Source organism: Protopterus annectens, chromosome 16.part0, assembly GCF_019279795.1.
Source record: "Protopterus annectens isolate FY-2018-M chromosome 16.part0, PAN1.0, whole genome shotgun sequence".
Taxonomy (NCBI): domain Eukaryota; kingdom Metazoa; phylum Chordata; order Ceratodontiformes; family Protopteridae; genus Protopterus; species Protopterus annectens.
The window spans coordinates 92,037,275-92,058,218 of NC_056750.1; the positions used below are offsets into that span (position 1 = coordinate 92,037,275).

At 40.7% G+C, this 20,944-nt stretch overlaps 1 protein-coding gene across 1 annotated transcript in view; it reads right to left on the bottom strand.

Moving 5' to 3' along the window:
- The window catches only part of LOC122790519 (lysine-specific demethylase 3B-like), a 1,629,922-nt gene that overhangs the window by 165,126 nt on the left and 1,443,852 nt on the right, over positions 1–20,944 (bottom strand). The window contains exon 11 of the mRNA XM_044058070.1: positions 17,172–17,306. Coding sequence (XP_043914005.1) covers positions 17,172–17,306 — 135 coding nt within the window. The remainder of the gene's footprint in view (positions 1–17,171; positions 17,307–20,944) is intronic.

Genomic DNA, 20,944 nt, shown 5'->3' on the forward strand with positions numbered 1-20,944 from the left:
AGTATCACCTAAGAAGTAAAATAAGGCTTGAACTCCGATATTATGTTTAATATTCATATACAAGCTTTTTACATCTAAGCTCAGCCAGTACACGGTATCATTCCAAACTACATTCTTGATTTAATCTAAAAAGTTCTAGCTATCCCTTATATATGAAGGAATCTTAATTACATAAGGTTTCAAAAATTCATGTAAGAAAATGCACATATTTTTTAAAAAATATTTTTCTGCAGAGACAATAGGTCGGCTCACTTAAATTATTAATACCTTTGTGCGTCTTTGGCAAACAGTAAAACAATGTTATATGCGCATTATCAAAACTAAACTTTTTATCTAAATCTTGCTTTGTAAAATAACCCAAGTGCAAACCTTTCTTTAACAAGATAAGATATTCTTCTGTTGCTGCATAATAACTAACCACATCACATTTCTCACAAACATCAGTATTGTTCAAGTGTGTGTAACAAATCTCGGCATATTGTACATGGTTCAAAGCAGGTTTTACCACCACCTTCTTGATCATGGCATAGTTTTTTTTTTTTAAAGTGAACCATTGTTCTTTAAATTATATTCTATGTTCTGCTTTTGTTGCATAAACATGTGAAACAAGTTCTCAACACGATAATTCAGAACAGAAATAAAGCTCTGAATATTTTCATTCACATATGGTGGTATAAACTAGAGTCACACTGAATTTTACTTGTATCAAAGCAGCTGTAAGCATTATTTAATTCATTAACAAAACAATCATCAGACATACAGGAATAAAAAGAATCATCTAAACTATCATTCACATCTATTATTACATTATCACTTTGTTTTTCAAAAACGTCCAAGAGATGCAACATTTAATAATGTGTAATCTCAGTATAACTGTAGGAATAAATTTCAGGCCCAAATTAAGCACTGAAATAGCTGCTTCTGGAATGTCTATAGCAGACAATTTAAGTACCAAATAATCACTCAAAGACAAAGTACAATCACAATTGTCAGCTCCATTTGGTCCTTTTATTTTTCCCAAACAAGTGTCTTTCATTATTTCTATTCTGTCCCCAATCATTTCTGCCCCTTTTCTTACCCTGATATTGCTTCTGGTTTTCATTCCGAAAACGTTTATTATATTCTGCTGGGTTCTGGGCTACAGACAATGGCGGATAACCATCTGCTTCACTCTCTCCTTCCTCAGTAACCTCAGTTTCATCAGAGTGCAAAAGAAACAGAAGCAGAAACAGCTTTATGCCCTTTTCTTCTTGAATGTGATGAAGTCACTGTCCCGGATTTCCGTTTCCATAGAAACGCTTTATCTGAGTTATAATCTCTAATGTCTCTATTGACTTTGTTCTTTTTTCTATGCACCAACTCCTTCTCAAACTCTAGCAGCTTAATGTTAATCTCTGCTAACAAACCATCCATCCACAAGGCAACTCAGCTGTTTATACATCTCAGCACTAGCGGCAAGCACCTCCTTTTTAATTTTTCTCTGTTTTAACAGATCCCTTTCAACAAGAATCCGTACTCATTCCATGGAATACAGATTGGGTGCAATTAGACATTGTTTTTTAAAGATATTATCATCTTCACTTTCTGGGACAAAAGGGGTGGTGGGAGTTTTAAATGCTCTTAAGCCACGAGGAGCGATATTTAGTTCCAAGTATCTTTTAAGACACAAAACATTAAGGTGGACATTGGTCTCAACATCAAATTTTCCAGTTTCTCATTTAATTCCTGTAATTCAACAGGAAGTGTCACAGTACCTGTAGAACCCACAGAAATAAAAAGGTTATCAAAGCGACGATTCTGCTCCAATACATGTTTTTCCCAAACATCAGCTAAAACATCCGATGTTCTAGAAACTTGCGCATTCAGCTGAAACACATATTGCTCCACTGAGCGTTGGGTACCATCCACGTTGTCCTCATGAAAGATACGAGGTATATTATTCACTGGATCCATGGCCATAGGATAATGAAAAACAAGAAAAAAAACACCAAAAGGAAATAATATAAAATAACAATGTGACCACATGGCACACAATCATTTAAATACTAAATATACTCCAATTAAACAATCATTCAAATTAAATAACATATTTCCAACAACACTCTTTGTAAAAACCAAATGGTTTCAAAGTATTGTATTTATGTGTGGACATGGTAGGATGAAGTATTTGGGAGTATGGATTAAAGAGGATTCTGGTGTGGTGACTGGGGATGTGTGGGAAGAGACTAAAAGGATAACACAAGGGCTGAGAAAGTGGAAGCTCTGTTGTATGATGTCAATGGTAAGATGCACACAGTTAAGATGTTTTTGGAGTTGGGGAGAGACTGGGATTTTGGATACAGACCTTTTAGGACAGGGGCAATGATCATACAGAGTGTTGTCTTCATGGAGTGGCAGTGTGTGTTCTAAGAGCTGGGCTGGCATGAGGATGCAGAGATCAGATTCTTCTGGTGGGGATGGGTGTGACTGGGACTGCAGACGATAGGCAGGACAGGGCTGGAATTTATCAGAGGGGACTGGCAGGGGAACCAAGTTATTGGTAGAAACTGGGGGGGTGGGGGGGTAGTAGAGTTGAAGGATGCCAACAACTTGTTTGGAATCCAGGTTGGAAATTGTCTGCCCTATCAAAAACTGGTATCAGAGCAGAGACAGGGAGAGGCAATTATGGGGGGGGGGGGGCTTCCCTGGACGAGGGACCAGCACTGATGCAGTTTTTGGTGATCTAGAACAGAGTTTGCCATTGAGAAGGATATAACTGGTGGAGCACATAAAATGTTGCATGGTGACTGTGGGAGTCTATCAGGGGAGGTTGGAGGAGATCGGGAAAACAGACTGAATGGGCAATTGATAAGGAAACAATGGGGGAATGTATTTTTGTCTCCCAAATATGCAACAAAGTCTGGAAGGTTTGGGATCTTTGCATGGAAGGGTGTTTTTATACCCCCAAGTAGACTCCAAATAATCTTTCCTCAGGTAGACAGCAAATGTTGAAGTGTGATGGGGGAAAGAAAGAGGCAACTCGGAACATATTTTCTGGGAGTGTAATGAGTTGGCAGACTTGAAAGATTCTCTGTAGACTTCTCTGTCGGAGATACTGGGTGAGCAAACTAGTGTAACTAAGGAAATGACTTTTTGAGCTATGATACAGAATCGGAACTGCCTAGACACAGTAAGGCCTTGCTGAGCCTAATTATGATGGCTGCCAAAAAAGCAATTACTAGAAAATGGAAAGCAAAGTCTAAACCAACTTAGAAGTGGCAAAGTTAGCAATAGAGGGAAAACAATCAGAACTGGGATCTTTTGAAAAGGGCAGGAGCAAATTACATAAGAAATAATGGGAACTGTGGAATCAATACATGCACAGGAAGAGTAAAGTTTAAAAGAAGGCAAGACATGAATGAGCTATGTAATGTTTGACTGATAATGCTTGGATATATTACAAGTGATGGATAATGCTTGCAGCTACAGTTGTGTCAGCATGGTTGGTAATGTATAATGTTTGCAACTGAAATTGTCGGTATGGTTTATTTTCATTTATATAAATTTAAGACTGCCTGTGGCATACGTAACAACTTAAGATATTTCTTGTTTACGCACGCACACACACACACACACACACACACACACACACATATATATATATATATATATATATATATATATATATGTATATAAGGTTTTGAGAATTAAGCCAAGCAAATCAGTCTTAAAACTGATCTAGTAGTAGTGGCTCTGGAAAAAGAATCAGCAGAATCCTAAGCATACTTTAATACAGTAAACTCTCAGCTAACCAAAACTCAAGCAACCAGCGAAAAAATGTTGAAGAAATGCAGTATAATGTTTGGGTGTTGCACGTTGTCCCCCCCCGCAGAAATACACTTTACGGTTTTAGAGTTTGAGAGTTTTCAAAAGGAAGATAGGAATGCACTCCCTCTCTCCCCAACCTGAGAAAAATCAAACCAAACAAATAGTACAGGGTACAGTATTAGGTCTATTTTTAATAGTTCTTCACAAACAGCAGCCAAGTAGCACAAACAGCCAAAATCAGCAAAAATATATCCACAGGCTCCCAGATGAATAAACAAATGGTTTAATGCAACAAGAACAAAATAAAAGCTTCAGTAAGCGCTTTTGTCTTCTAACTCCTTTACAAAGACTTCTTCAGACTGAAGTAAACAGCAAAATTCATGTTTAAATACCTTAAAAACCATCACCAGACATAACATCACATGATCTTACTAAAAACACATGTTCCTAGTGCTTTAACCCTTTCCTTTTCAGATAGCTGACAAATTCTTCTCTATTGTTTAAGTCCTGGTGGAAAGCAGGCATTTAGCCTTACTTGCCACTAGTATTCTAACCACCCTAGTTCTTCTTAGTTTCATAGATTAGTACTAGGCTAACTGCCCTTGTGAGCCATTTTAAGCCTAGCCAATTATCCCTTGTGAGACTCAAACCCTGTACCTTGTGTTTGCAAGGCAAACACCTTAACCATTAGGCCACCCTCCCAACCCTTCTTCAATATGAATATTTGCTTCAATGGATACCGTATTAAGTGCTATAAATTTCAAGTCTACCTTACATTTGTTTGTTTTATAGTGTTTACATAATGCATTTCTCTCATCACCGGCTTGAATAGCATATTTATGCTCATATATCCTTCTATTTCATTCTTGTGTGGTCCTTCCAACATAATAGGATTTGCATAGACTACAGAAACATAAGTAAACAATATTTTTAAACTTTCAACTAAATTGTCCTGGAATTTTAACTTTTATACCCCCTATTTCTATTTCATTTCCTTCCGTAAAAATGTAAGTGCAAATATTACAATTATAACATTTAATCATCCCACAGTTTCTGTTACTTCTTTCATTTGGCTTACTCAGTTTTCCCTGAAAATAATTTTTAAAGTTTTTTTTTTCCTTTTCTTTGTACAAATAGAGGATTATCACCTACTCACATGAGAAACAGCTGTCACAGAAGCATTTAATGAACTTTCTGCCTCTGAAGGAAGGAAGGTTAGCCATCAACTTCTGCATATTCTCAAAAGACAAGCAAAAGCTTTACCATATCAGCCTGACCGTTTAAAAACTTGATAGTTAAAGGTACTAGAAGACTACATCACTGTCCCCAACTGCTTTCCCATCTTTGTTACAAAGAAATGGATTAGTAGCAATAACAGACTTGGAAAGAAAAATAACTGCTGGTTCTGCTTTAGGATTAGAAAAAACAGGTACTTGTGTATCTGGGACACTTTGTGCAACCCATCTTTTGAACAAGAGGCTGACCATCTGGTAAACTGGAGGCAGTTAGAAAAACATTCCCTAAAGCAAGGTATACTGGAGGAATAATTGTAGCTTGCAACATAAAGGAATAACAGGTGTAGCTTGAGGCACCTGCCACTGTAATAAATCACAGTACGTGTTTTTCTCTGTCACAGGAATTTCCCTGTGGTTCTACTAAAAAAACACACTCTATCTTGGGTGAAATGTCAGTGAAAGAAATCTTTTCAGCTGGGAAATAAAGAAGTTATGTTCTTATAACGTTCCATCTGTGTTGTCCATCTTCATTTCCATTAACCTTTGGGTATTGGTTCTGATCCTTGGAACCGATCAGCCACATTTTTACAGCTTGGGCTCCTCCCTATACCCACAATGCCCCACTACCCTAATGTATCTCAGATTGAGTTTGTCAGAAAAGGCATAGTACATAAACATATTTACATTAGAGAAATTACATAACTCTAAAAGCTAAACAACATCAGGACCTCAACATAAGGAATAGAAATTCCTTTGAACAGGCTTCCCAAAGACTTGGACGGGGGATGGAGGGCGGGAAGGTTAATGGAAATGAAGATGGACAACACTGACAGAATGTTCTGGTAAGAACATAACTTCTTTATCGCTATCTGCTGTTGTCCTCTTCATTTCATTAACCTGTGGGACAGAGTCCCCAGCTCCTAAAATCCAAGGTCACCCTCACGGAAGGATATTCTGAAGAACAGCCGAGCCAAAAGCACATCTACTCCTGAATAGGCTGTCCAGTTTATAATGCATAACAAATGTGTGGGGATTATACCAAGTAGCTGCAGTGCAAATGCCCTCAATAGAAACTCTAGACCAAAAGGCCTGAAAATCAGCCACGGACCTTGTGAAGTTAGCTTTGTCCTGGCAAGGGAATGTTTTTAGAAGAGTAAGTAAATGTAATGCATTCTTTCAATCATCTAGTTAGTGAGAATTTGGTAATAGATTTACCTATATTTGCTAATGAAAAAGATACAAACAACTGATCAGACTTCCTATAAGACTTAGTTCTGTGTGAATAAAAATGGAGCTGTCTGCGAACATCAAGCAAATGGAAAGTATATTCACCTTGGTTTTGATAACTGGGAAAAAAGAATGGAAGACTGATGGACTGATTAATGTTGCCTTCTTTAGCCACCTTGGGTAAAAGTGAAGGATTGGTACATAGGGTAACTCTATCCTTGTGAAAAATAAAACATGGAAATTTGAAGAAAGGGCTTGAACTTCAGACATTCTTCTTGCAGACGTGATCACTACTAGAAAGAGAGTTTTCCAGGAAAGGAATTTCAAATCAACAGTAGCTTCAGGCTCAAAGGGCGGGTGGATCAATGATTGCAAAATCATAGTTAAAGATGGAGTAGGATCTTTTGCTGGAGGTCAGAGCAGGAAAGTGCTCCTATGGAATGCTTTACATAACTTAGAAGAAGCAAGGGATAAAGAATCAAAGCCAATGTGAAAACTGGATATGGCTGCTAGCTGGACTTTGACAGTGACATTACTTGCCCCATTGAACAGAGAAGTCAAAAATTCAAGAACGGCAGGAAAGTACAGTTGTGTACACCTACCATAAATGTAGATACTCGAGTGTATTTCACTGTTGCAGTCATTACATATGGGTAATCTGCTGGCAGGTTGCCCTCAGTCGGCCTGAATATCAAAGTCTTGGGTCCTGCGTCAGTTGCTGTCTCCTCTTCCATGGCGTCAGGTCGTCAGGGGTATAAAACATGCAGCAGACGCAATTTTACTCAGTTTTTCTTGCCCCCAGATGTCAGGTGCCCCCCAAATGGGGAGCGCAAAAAGAAAAAAAAAAAAAAAATATATATATATATATATATATATATATATATATATATATATATATATATATATAAATAAACTACAACATACATGTAAATGCAATTGTAGCAACATGAACTTTACCTTCATCTAAAAGCAAATACACCACAAAGGCTTTAGAATATGATGAAGGAAAGAGAAGTTCTAGAAAAAAGGGGGATGGCGGGTGGGTAACACGGACTGCAACAGTGAATACACTCGAACATCTACATTTATGGTACGTGTACACAACTGTACTATGTTCTTCGTGTTTCACTGTTGCAGTCATTACATTTGGGTAGAATCCCAAAGCTATGGATGGGGAGGCTGGAACTAAATAGCATTAGGAATGGCTATAAGGCCCTGCAGAACTGCAGTGGCACAGCCTGCCCTGGACTTAGAGAAGAGAGGCAAATGATAATGCTTTGTAAAGGAATGAACAGAGCTCCAAGTAGCAGCTTCTATAATGTCGTTGGTTGGAACGCCTCTGAGAAAGGCTGCTGAGGTAGATGCAGCCCTGGTGGAATGTGACCCGATTCCCTTGGGCACCGGTTTACCATAATGCAAGTAGCAAAAACGAATGCAGTGGCTTATCCACTTTGAAATAGTCTGCCTTGATATAGCCTTCCCCTCTGATCCTGCAGTAAATGCCACCAGTAGCTGCTCAAACTTTCTTAGAGATTTGGTCCTGTTTAAGTAGAATCTTTGTTGTCTGTGTACATCCAAGGAATGCAGAATCCGCTCCCCCTTGTTCTGTGGATTTGGGTAAAATTTTGGCAGGTGAATAGTTTGGTTAAGAGCCACACTGGATACCACTTTAGGCATAAAGGAAGGATTGGTCCTGAGGGACACCCTGTCTGGGTAAAATGTAATAAAAGGCTCCACAGCCATGAGGGCCTGTAGTTCTAAAACCCTTTTTGCTGAAGTGATTACTAGAAGGAAAGCGGTTTTCCAGGATAAAAACTTTATATCCGCAGTAGCTGCTGGTTCAAAAGGAGGCAGGGTGAGCTTTTCCAGCACAAAATCGGGGTCCCAAGCATGAGTTGGTGATGATCTGGGAGGCCTTAAATTTTTGGCCTCTCTAAGATACTGTTTTAGCAGAGGATGAGAAAAGATGGGAGGCTCTGTGTTGTAATGAGCTCAGATGGCAGAGGCATAGATTTTTATTGAAGAAAAAGATAGGCCCTTGTCAAGCATCGCAGTCAAGTATTGTAAAATCTGAGGAATATTTGGCTTTGCTGTGTCGTTCCTTGTGCTTGGTTCCAAGCACAGAATCTCTTCCATTTATCAGCATAAGATGTTGTAGTACTACGCCATCTGGCTTCCAAAATTACATCCATCACAGATTTACTGAGAGGTGTTGATTGAATAATTACATGATCAGCCATGCTGCCAGGTTCAGAGTTTGGAGCTGATTGTGCTGAATTTGATTGCTCTGCTGAGACAGTAAATGATGTATTTGAGGCAAGTACCAAGGAGGGAGTTGAGACATATTCCTTAGAATTGGGTACCAGTGCTGGCGAGGCCAATCCGGTGCAATTAGTATCATTTTTTGTTTTTTCCTCTCTGACCTTTAGTAAGACCTTGGGGAGAAGAGGCAGAGGAGGAAAGGCGTAGACTGATAGGTTTTTCCAACTGAAGGACAGGGCATCCACTTTCTATGCTTGTCTGTGATAAATCCTTGTGCAGAATTTGTCCAGTTGATAATTTTGGGGAGAGGCAAATAGATCTATGTCTGGATTCCCCCATTTCTCTGTTATCATGCTGAAGACTTGTGGATCCAGTTTCCACTCGTGAGGGTCCATAAGATTTCTGCTTAGGTCATCTGCCAGAGTATTTTGTTTTCCTGGCAGGAATTGAGCTTGAAGATGTACTTGGTAAGTCAAGGCTGTGTCCCACAATGCCATGGCTAGTCTGCAAAGGGGATAGGAATGTGTACCCCCTGCTTGTTTATGTACCACATAACCATGGAGTTTTGTACGTCTTTATCAGTAGTTGTCCTGGACGAAGTAAGTCCTTGAAGGCTGTCAGGGCATTCTGAACAGCTAACATCTCTTTTTGGTTGATATGCAGATGCATTTGTTTTGGGCTCCATATGCCCTGACTGCATCTCCCCGCCAGGTGGGCCCCCCAAGCATACTCTGATGTGTCTGTAGTTAGGTTTTGGGTGGCAGGGGGTAGAGTGAAAGACTGTCCCTTGTTCTGGTGACATGTCTCTGCCCACCAAAGAAACTCCTGTTGTAGGCAGGGAATGAGAAGAATCATTGTTTCCAGACTGACCATGCTGACTCCATAAATTTTTTAGATACCATTGTAGTTTCCTCATATGCAGTCTTGCATATGGAATTAGTAGAATGCAGGATGCCATGAACCCCAAAGCCTGCAGAATTTGTCTTGCAGATAATAGGTTTTTGTTGCCATCTGTTTGAAGTAAATAGTCAGTTGCCTTTGTTTGTCTGGCGTAATCTAAGCCATCTGGGCAGTTGTATTCAAGCTTGCACCCAGGAATGTAATTTTTTGAGAGGGTACCAGTTGTGATTTATTTTCGTTTATTGTGTACCCTAGGCATGTTAGAAGCCTTTTTACAAATGCCAGATGTTGAAGGAGATTGTCCTTGTTTCCTGCTTGAATGAGACAGTTGTCCAAGTAAGGATAGATTTGTATTCTTCATTGTCTGCAAAATGCAATTACTGGTGCCAGGCACTTTGTAAACACCCTGGGTGCAGTAGATAAGCCAAAGGGCAGTGCAGAGAATTGGTAATGCATAAAACCTGCCTTGAAGCAGAGGTATCTTCTGCATGATTCCCTTATTGGGATATGCAGGTATGTCTCTTAAGTATAGAGTCACTAACCAAGCATTCTTGCCCAGCATGGGCAGAAGCTGCTGTAAAGTCAGCATTTTGAATTTTGGGATGTCCAAGAATGTGTTCAAAATCGATAAATCCAGTATTGGACGCCAGGCATGGTCTTTTCTAGGTACCAAGAACAGTCGAATAAAAACCTTGTCCTTTTTCCTGCTCTGGTACTGGTTAAATACCCCCATATCCATGAGGGACGTAACTTGTTTCTGAACCTCTGCCCATTGATTTTGTGGCAGATCTGGCCAACCGTTTGGAATAGGCAAGGCATGGAAATGAAATCTGTACCCCTTGGATACTATGTTTAATATCCACTTGTCCTGGATTATTAACTGCCAATTTTGAGCATGAAGTGCTAATTTTCCCCCCAAGGGGGCTGACAAAAGATAAGTGCTTGGTGATGGTTGAGGAAAGTCATTGAGACTGCTTACTGTAGAGTTCTGCTTCGTTTCCTCCAGATTTGGAGGTAGAGGCACCCCATTGCTTTGACCTTAAGAACCCTGTGATTGGTATCTAGAGCCTTTTGAGCACCTGGATTTGCCTTGCGAGGCTCTGTTGGACACAGGAAAGGACCAATTTTTAGTAGGCCAGTGTCTACTGAATCTGGGTGGCTGTACTTGTAAGAAATCTTTTACAGTTTGTATAGATTTAGCTTTGTCTTCCATTTTCTTTAAAACTTCTTCTGCCTTATTACCAGAGTATCATGCTGTAAAGGTGCATCCAACAATTTAGCTTTAACATGATCAGGCAGATTTTGCTCCTTGAGCCAGGCATGCCTTCTAATCACAGATCCAGTAACTGCGGCCCTGCAAGAGGCCTCCAAGGAATCAAAACCACATTGAAAAGTATGCTTTCCAACCTGTTCTGCTGCATGCAATAATTACTGTAATTCTTTATTTTCCACACATTCAGAAATCAACATCATTTTCTGTTTCAATAATCCCATAACATACTGTTGATATTTAAGCATATGAAACTGGCAGTTTAAGGCCCTAACTGCCAAGGTTGCAGACGTATAAACCTTCTTTTCCCATCTTTCCTGCACCCTGGAATCTCTTTCAGAGGGGGTAGAATTCTTGGCTGTAGAGGCCTTTACACCTTTGGGACCCCCCGTGAGAAAGTTTCAGGATCAACAGCAGGATTTTTGAAAAAAAACTTGTGGGTGTCAGGAACCCTGTAATATCTGTCTGGCTTACTAGGAGCCGGAGGTAGGGAATCAGGAGCCATGCTTGATTCCAAAAGCACATCAACAATGTCTAATACAGGAGATATAGCCAAAGGCCTATGCTGAGGAAGAAGAAGGAAATCCCTAAGCCTCTTATTTGATTCCGAGAAATCCTGACTTTCCCAAATGAAAATGTTCCCTTAAAGTATGCAAGGTTTCTCCAAAAGAATAATCCTCAGCAGGAGATGCAGATGGGATGGATTCTTCTGCATTTGAATCCTCACAGGGTGGTATAGAAAATTCCTGATCAGAAGAGGAATCAGAAGAAATAGAAACCTGATCTGAAGATTCATAATCACTGTCTTGCCTAGGCCTTTTATTGGGGGGGGGGGGTTGGGAACCCCTGATCAAGCTAATTAAGTCCTCAGCCATTTTGATAATCTGTTTTTTAGGCATAAGGGCCTGAGCACGTGGCTCATGCGTCATTTTTTTAGCATTAGAAGCTGTTTTTGAAGTGGGCGTCAGCTTTATATAGAAATGTTGAGGCCTGAAAACACCCTCAGAAGCCGGCGCCTGCTCAGCGGCTTCAGACCCATCTGAGGGGAGACATCCGCGGGTGCAATACTCTGAGAATCTCGCAGCATACCAGACTCCGCATGGGTCTTGGTAGAGGCCGGCGACTCAAAAGTAGCGGGTATCAGGGGCTGTGAAAGCACCTCACTGAGTAGCGGCAAACCGGCAACTGGCTTAGGAGAAGCTTCGTCGTCGGTTTTGGACCTCGGATGCCTGTCTTTTTCTTTGTCTGAGTTTTTTATACATTCTGGTCGTCGGTTGTTCCGACGGCATTATGTAATTAAATCTTCGTCCAAAATAATATAAAGCAAAATCAAACCTACATTTAGTAGTGTGTTTATTAAATCTAGCACAAAACCGACAACTAGTGACGTCATGGTCAGGGCCTAGGCAAGGAATGCAGTAAGAGTGGAAGTCCCTATGAGGTATTTGCTTCCCACAAAAAATACAATTATTAACTTTTACTGACATCGGTCTGGAGCAAGAAAAAGTTTCCCCAACGGGGTACTTAGCTTTATTGAAGACTTCGGTTCTGAAATTTAATTTTGAAAATCTCAGGAGTCGGTTTGGGCACTGTGCGGCAAGAAAGACTTAAGAAAATGGCGTTGGTTGCAACTTTTATACCTCTGGCGCACTGACATCAGGGAGGAGGCGACAGCAACCGACGCCGGACCAAGACTTTGGAACTCGGGTCGCCTGCCAGCAGGATAACCCAAGTGTAATGACTGCAACAGTGAAACACAATGAACATCTGCTCATCCAACCAGGCAATCCCAGACTCAAGTCAAGGCTGAAGCAAAGTATTCAATAGTCAGAATTCTTGGTTATTTTGCTGGTAACAGAAGATGCAAGACATTATGAAGACTAAGGGCCTGCTTTAAATAGGCAGGGGGCTTTTTCCTCCATCAGATCAGCTTAGTAACAAAGAGGAAAGAATGGACATAGAAAAAAAGAGAAATATAAATGCTTTGCAGAGGTATTTTTTCCTACTTAGGCTATCACTAAAGTCCTAGGTAAGCTGGCTGAATAACACTTCCCCACAAAATCTGTACACTACACTAGACTTTGTTCCAAAACTCCTCCTTGAAATGACAGCCTCAGCTAAGTCATCCAACAGAGGAACACACACTGGCCTGTGGCCCTAGCCAAAGTTTTAGCACAATCACAGTTTAAGCAGGACACGTGGTATCAATGTCAAAGCTATATAGGCTAACAAAGATTTATCTTCAGCCTAGAGTCTGGAAGGTCTTTGATCTTGAGCACAGCCAACTGTGAGAACAGCTGTAGGTTATCAGCCTCAAAATTGCCAAGGTGCACACACAATGGAAACACCTGTCCAAAATGTAACTAGATATTGTGGTCTATGGAACTTTTGTTGGACTAAAGACAAAAAGTAAGGAGTTAGCAATAGGATGCTTCTGAAGTTTCTCTCCCCAGTCAGGCAATAAGTTTAAAGGATAGCAGTCTTTTTAGGACAAAGAGGCACAGTAAGGCTGCTTTCTGGGCTGCACAGATGGCATCCTTAATTACTGAGTCTATGGGAAGAATTATCCAGGCTCATCAGGCTTCTTCCCAGAAACTCCTTCAAGCACTTCCTGCGGAAAAGAAAGTCTTGAGGCAAGTTCAAACAATTCAGCATAAGCATGAGTGAGAGATTACCAAGATGACTCTCAGACTGGAGGTGGACTTGCTCCTCTTGTGCATCTGAAAGAGTGACCTTAACATCACATGAATCATTAAGGGCTCTAAAAGATGACAGAATATAACTGCTCATAATAACCAGGCGAATAAGCTCACACTAAGAATTGTGGTGTGTGTGTGTGTGTGTGTGTGTGTGTGTGTGTGTGTGTGTGTGTGTGATGTGAGAGAGAGCTAAAACCTGATCGATCATATGTTAGTAAAATGCCACATCCTGGGAATAAGCTTTTGCTGGGCCTGGCATAGACTTCAGACTAAAATTCCTAATGGTGCACTTTCATGATTCAAGCTTCCAGCAGGTATCAAATATCTGATATGCAAACTTTGAGGCTTGTGAACCTGGGGTGAGAGGACTCTGCAAACCCTCTGTAACTACGACCTTTCAGCTTATACATGCTAAAAGGATGGCCCCAAGAGAAGAGTTCTTAGTGCAAAGTACAAATAATTTGTTGGGAAGATGAGTGTAGATACTGCTCCTTAGTAAAATGCAGTCAATCACAGACTCCAGCTGCTCACTTGAGAATTAACAGTAGAAAAATCTTGGGATACACCTAGCAGAATGGGAATCGATGGTTAGCTTCCCCTCATCACTTCATTATAAACCAAAACTTTTAACTGGTTTGGGTTTGAGCCCTCACTAGTTGAGAATAAGTTCATTATTTGCAGGGATTGGTGGGCTAGATAAACTTTCAGGCCTAGATCTGCGCTCTGAGCAAATGCACCAACCTATGCCTAGTGCTAGGAGGACACTCCTGACAGTCCCTGCTGGCAGAGCTGTCCAATGCTGTCATTTTGTTAGTCACAAAGCAAACTCAAACCAGTTGATAATTTATTCCAGGGATGTTGTGGAGATCAGAAAGCAAGAGCAGATGTATTACATATTCAGGCTATTCAAGCAAAATGCAACCAGAATGCACAACGATTAGTAGTAGTTAAGATGAGAGAAAATCCCAACAGGGTACCTATCACTCTGGGAGTGACTGCATACTGATGACTGAATTGTGGCAAGAGACTGGAAGATAGCAAGGACTGCCCTCCTCTTCTCACTGAAGAGCCGTCTGGCATTTCTAGCATGAGGAAACCAGCCAGCTGGTAGGACATCCAAAACTCAGAGTCTAACTGGTTGGGTGGATGTTCATCTGTGGTAACTTCTCATACTTAATGTGCAGCAGTGATCCTTCTAACAAACATAAGGCAATACTAGACATTCAGAAACCCATTTTAACTACTGTAATATTTTTCTCTCTCTGTGAGATGAAGCCTACCAAGTCTCCACTTCAGATCTGCAGCTAATTTTCCACTAGACCAACAGTCATCATACATCCTACACAAACCTTACCAAAGACAAAAAAAAGTTATTACTTCCTGTTATTGTGCACTTAAATGCAAGTACAATTAGAAAAAAAAAATGTAAGTCCCTCTTTCAGAACTGTTCTAATTTCATTTCAAAAGTACCTGGCATTCATTTTTGTGGGATGTGAATACAATTCATGAACCATGCCATATCATATGCTATACTAAGTGTAATAACTAGCCAACAAGTAAAGTCAATTAAAATTCACTTCAGTAACTGAATGAACAGTTACAAAGACTTGCGTCTGGAGCGTTTCTTCCAGGGCCTCTGCTGAAAATTGGCTCGGTCAAAGTTGGACTTTCCTGGTTAACAAATGTTAAATTAATTAAATACATAAAAACTGACTGGTTATTTGTTAAATATGCAATTAACGTCACCATCTGTTTACTTCACTCTTCTTTCTGCTGTGACTCAGCAAAACTGAAAAAGTGTATTTACAAATGGTCCGTCAACCACACTGATCGAGCTCTCTTTCAAGGTTTCTTTAAGCTTTGTCCTTTGGTTGTGTATCTACTCCCCAAACACATACCTATATATGTGTAAGTACATATATACTCACAGATAGACACACACACACACACAGACACACACACACACACACACACATACATATATATATATATATGTGTGTGTGTGTGTGTGTGTGTGTGTGCGCATGTTTGTATGTATGGATTTATGCATTCATACATACATATTAGTTTCGAGCACATCACCTGTGTGTGTAAAACTACATATTTTAGCAAGTGTAATAATGCACCTATACCAATTAAAACATTAAGTGCTCAGTGTTAGGGCAGATTCTTAAGCTATAATTTTCAAAAATGAACAGATACTCTGGTGTCAACAGAAGTAAAGTCCTGTCTACAGTCTAGGTGGCCTGGATTCGATTAGAGGCTTGAGTGTCTTGACTGAGTGGCAAAGACAGATGAGTAATATTATCACTGGTGGGTGGTTCTGTGGACTCTGCTGTGACATCCCTGGTGGAGGATGAAAATGTTAGACTAACAGGTGAGTACCAAAGGGGAAATAAGGTGAGACAAGGCTCAGCTGCTACCGTGTTGGGGTGCTATGTAGTATTTCTTCATTACAGCCCGGCTCCTTGGGCATACTGTGTACAAGGGACCAAAGGGAGGGAAGAAGCAACAGGGGTAGATCAAAAAAATAGAACCCCCACCCCCCCCACAGATGTGATCAGTCAAACCCCCAAGACACTTTCAATTTCCTCAGTGGCCCCGACCTTATCAGAGATGGTCTGGGGGGGTTAAGGATGTGGCTGGCAGACCTGGCAATTGGTAGGGAAGTATAGGATGATGCAGGTGGGAGAAAAAGCCACTAAAAAATTAAATAAGTGCAATAAATCCATCCCTCCTATATGGTGCCACCATCCTCACTAATATACACTCTCCACTAAAAAACAAACTTGATACATGCTACAATAAAATTGCTAGATTTGCAACAAATGCTAGGTTCTCATCACATCACTGTTCCTCACTTTAATAACTAAACTGGCTTGAACTTCCACTCTATCTCAACTACCTCCACTTAATTACTGCACATAAAATATTATATACACCAACAGCTTGTCCAGCTCTCTCCTCTATATTAACTCTGTACTATCCAGACAGACACCTTAGATCTGAAATCAAAATTCTACTTAAAGTCAATAAACATCAACTTCCAGCTGGCCAAATGCTTTACTCCTTTCACTACCTCCAAACTTTGGAATAACCTCCTAACCTCAATAACCTCCATCTCATACCCTGCTCTCTCTAAATAATCCCTCAGACAACATCTCTCTACCTGTTGGTTTTGCCCATACCAAAAATAACTCTTCTCTTCTCACTACTCCCACTATCTGGGGCTACAGGGTATGCACTCTTAGCAGGTCTGAAGAAATTACCTACGACTGTTACTACACTGCCTACACAGGTTTAAATGCATGTAAATAATTGTATATGATGTTACTGTTTTTTCTGCCTACCAACCAGTAATGTCTATAGCATCTATATGACCAAAAGTACATGTTAATATCATCGATGGACTACCATAAAACTGCAATGGAATTGCTAATAAAACTGTAAAAAGTGTTACATTTTTGATATTTGTACTTCTGTAATGTGACTTTTATGTGGAGCTTTTCTCCCCGGGCCTCCACTGAAAATGGGCTCACTTAGGCCCAGTGGACTTTCCCGGTAAACAAATGCAATAAATAATAGATAAATAAATCACACAATTAGGGATATAGTTGCTGCTCAATCCATCACATATTTAGATTCCTCAATACACAGTACTACAAAAAAGCTTAAACAACCCAGTTTGAGAGAGACATGCCTGCCTCTTTCTGGAATATTTTACTTCAACACATAAATCAAGCAAGCAGCATGCAGAATTGAAAAGTCTACCTGTAGTTTATCTTCATGATTTGAATGTGTGGTGGACAGATGTCGGAACTCCTGAGTTAGGCGAAAACAGTGTCGTACATGTTCAGGTGACACAAAATCTTCTGCAACTTTAATACAGCTGTACAAATTATGCACCTAAGAAGAAAAGCAAAAATCACACGTTTACAGACAAAAAAATAACCTGTACATAAGAATATGTACAGCATACTTGCAATTTAATAGTATTACTTGTAATACTAAAGTTTTATAATATACCTCACCACATCCATACCAATCCAAGTCACAACCTCTCTGAACCTGCTTTTATATCCAGCCCTCATCCACAATAAGTCATTTCAATGGGACACATGTTCTCATGGCCAAGATCCTTCACTGCAAATAATTTATGTCGTTCTGTCTGTATAATTTTTTTTCTGAACAGCCCGGAACAATGGTCTTTGACAAAAACTATCAAGATTCCACAGAATTTGGTGCTGCACTAACAGCAAGCTATTTATATTCAATTTAATGATCATCATTAGATCAATGTTGCAGTAGCCTTATTTATATACGTTACATCCTGCTTAGGATACAAGAGCTGGCCACTTTCCAAAGCTAAGGATACCGTCCATGTTTGGGCAGAGCTGAAGAAAAGAATTTGGGCACCAAACCTTTAAAGCTTTCCTGCAGCTGAAGAGCACTTCTCTTGCAGACTTTCAAGGATCAGTGGTTGGCTAGTGCTGGGAGGATAAATTCTTTTAGGGGAAATAAACCTTCCACATTTTACTTATATAACAGAAATTGTACTTTTATTGTGAAATTATTAACGTCAAGCTAAGAAAAAGTGTTTTACAGACTATCGCATGATTTGGTGACTTTTTAACAAGAATGACATTTTTTCTTTTTTCACTTTGGAGAATTAAAGATGTGTTTTATTACTTTTGGGTGGTAGGGTAAGTGTTTAAATTGCTTTTCATTATTTTTTCTGGTGGAAAAAAATTAATAACTTGCCTGTTTCACAGACTACTGCTTCCTGGCTTCCTTGAGATTCCGTTTTTTTTCTAGTTTTACCATGAACCTTCCTACCAGTTACCTTAATTGTTCCTTCTTCCAAATGTAAAAAAATAAAAAGATTTGTAAGCAGCCACTGCCACTTCAGAAAGCTTCTCAACTGCCTCAGCTGCACATGGGCGAACTCAGCTGTGGCCACTTCTGGTTCAGACCATTCATGTTTTTGTTCCTTAGTTCCCTCTGGTGCAGTCCTTATAGTCAGCATGGTTTGGGGTTAGACAAATCCTCTACATCAGCTGGGAATGTCACTGGCAGGCAAGGAGAAAGCATAGTTGTGTAAAACTTTACCATAACTGTAGATTTCCTTCACTTTTATATGCTGCTGTATCCATAATACGAGGGAGTTTGCCTCCGGTTGACTCTCATATGTCCGACCATTATACAAATGTTAGCTGGCACTGTGAAGGTACGTATGTCAGCCCTTACCACTCAATGTACGCTGGTCATAAATGGGCATCGGGTAAAAAGCGGACATCAGCACACACCTACCTCAGAACTGAATGCTGCTGGAACCAGCGACTACGGAGTGGGTAATCAGGAGTCTGGCAATCATCAGGGGAAGGCAGAGTGGGAAACTTCATAGCAACATATAGAAGAGAAGGACATCTAAAGTTATGGTAAGATTTGACACAACTATACTATGTCCTTTTATTCACATGCTGCTGTATCCATAACATGAAGTGCAAAAGCTCATGCTATTAACAAATGGGTAGAGGGACAGAGATTCTCTACAAAGCCATGCAGGATGGCCCTGGCAAATCCTGCTCTGGACCTGGAAATGATGTCCAACTTGTAGAGTTTGGTGAAGGTGTGGACAGATGACCAAGTAGCTGCCTCCAAAATGGCAGCTGTATCCAAACTCTTGAAGAAGGCACCAGAGGAGGACACAGCTCTAGTGGAGTGTGCCTTCACAGGGAAGGGAAGCCTTTTGCCATGGGCTGTGTAGCAAAAGGAAACTATTTTATTTATCCAAGGGGAAATGGTTTGTTTTGAAACAGGGTGTCCCAGAGCTCCTGGGTGATAGGAGACAAAGAGCCTATCAGACTTACAGATTTATATGGTCTTGGCCAAATAGCATTTGAGTTGTCTACGTACATCCAAGGAGTGAGGGAAGGGGAAGAAGGTGGGAAGGTTGATGGCCTGATTCAGGGAAATCTCTAACTACTTTGGGCATGAAGGATGGGTTAAGTGAGTAAGCAAACCCTGTCCTTGTGGAAAACCGTGAAGGGGGGGGGGGTCATAAGGACTTTCAGTTCAGAGACTCGTCTGGCTGAAGTAATGGCCACCAGGAGGATAGTTTTCCATGTGCAGTTTTGGAGAGAGCAGTCCATGGCAGGCTCAAAGGGTGGTAAGATCAGCTTTTCCAAAACAAAATTAAGATCCCAAGGGAGGGATTGGCTTCCTTGGAGGTCTAATGTGAAGTACCCCCATTTAAATAGCTCAACTTCCAGTCTGGAAGCTGGGGGGGGGGGGTGAGAGGTAGGCATGCTGAGATGGCAGATAGGTGAGCTTTAACAGAAGAGTATGACAAGCCAGAGTTCATCAGTTCACACTGGTAAGACAAAACCACTGGAGGTTCTAGTCAGTGGCTGGATATTTTGTTTCACACACAAAACAGTAAACCTTTTTCACTTGGATAGATAGGATTTCTTGGCCTCCTGCAGAACCTGAAGCACGCCCTCAGTATAAAGGTGTCTGAATGGAATCGACGCCCTATTACCCACACTGTAATGTTCAGGGTGGATATTTGGAGGTGTAAGAGTTCCCTTCTCCTGTGTGAGCAGGTCCATCCTATAGGGGAACATGTGGTGATGTGCCCTTAGCTAGATGATTTAGTAGGGGGAACCAGTGCTGCCTTCACCATAAGGGGATCAGCAACAAGATTTGGAGTTGTTCTCTCTGAATCTTCAGCAGAACGTTTTGTAAGAGACGGAAGGGGGAATGCATAAGCGAAAGTACAGTTTTGTACCTACCATAAATGTAGATGTCCAATAGGTATGCATCTGCAGTCCTCACATATGGGTTGTCCTGCCTCAGGCAGCCCTTCGGTCGGCCGGATTCCAAAGTCTGGGTCCAGCTTCGGCTGATGTCGCCCTTTCCCCGACGTCAGAGCGCCTGGGGTATAAAAGCGTCAGCCGACGCCATCTTCCTCAGTTTTTCTTGCCCCAGATGCCAGATGCCCTCTAAAGAAGGCTACAATTGGAGAAATGCAATAAATTCCAAACATGCACAGAAATATATATAAATATATATATATATATATATATATATATATATATGTGTGTAAAACAAATACACCATAATAGATAACCCCAGCTAGCTATGAGAGGGATAAGTACCCAAGAAGTACCACAGAGGGGAAGGAGGGAGGGTAAACCTGACTGCAGATGCATACCTATCGGACATCTACATTTATGGTAGGTACAAAACTGTACTATGTCCTTCAAGGATGCATCTGCAGTCCTCACATATGGGTAGAATACCATAGCCAATCTGGGGGTGGTAGGATCTAAGTAAAGGATGGTGTAGCTAAAATGCCCTGCAGGACTGCCGTAGCAAAGCCTGCTCTGGATCTGGAATATAAAGGTAAATTGTAATGCTTGGAAAATGTATGCACGGAGCTCCATGTAGCAGCTTCTAAAATGTCCTTGGTAGCCACCCCTCTTAAGAAGGCTGTGGAGGTGGCTGTGGCTCTGATGGAATGAGGTCTAATGTTAGCTGGC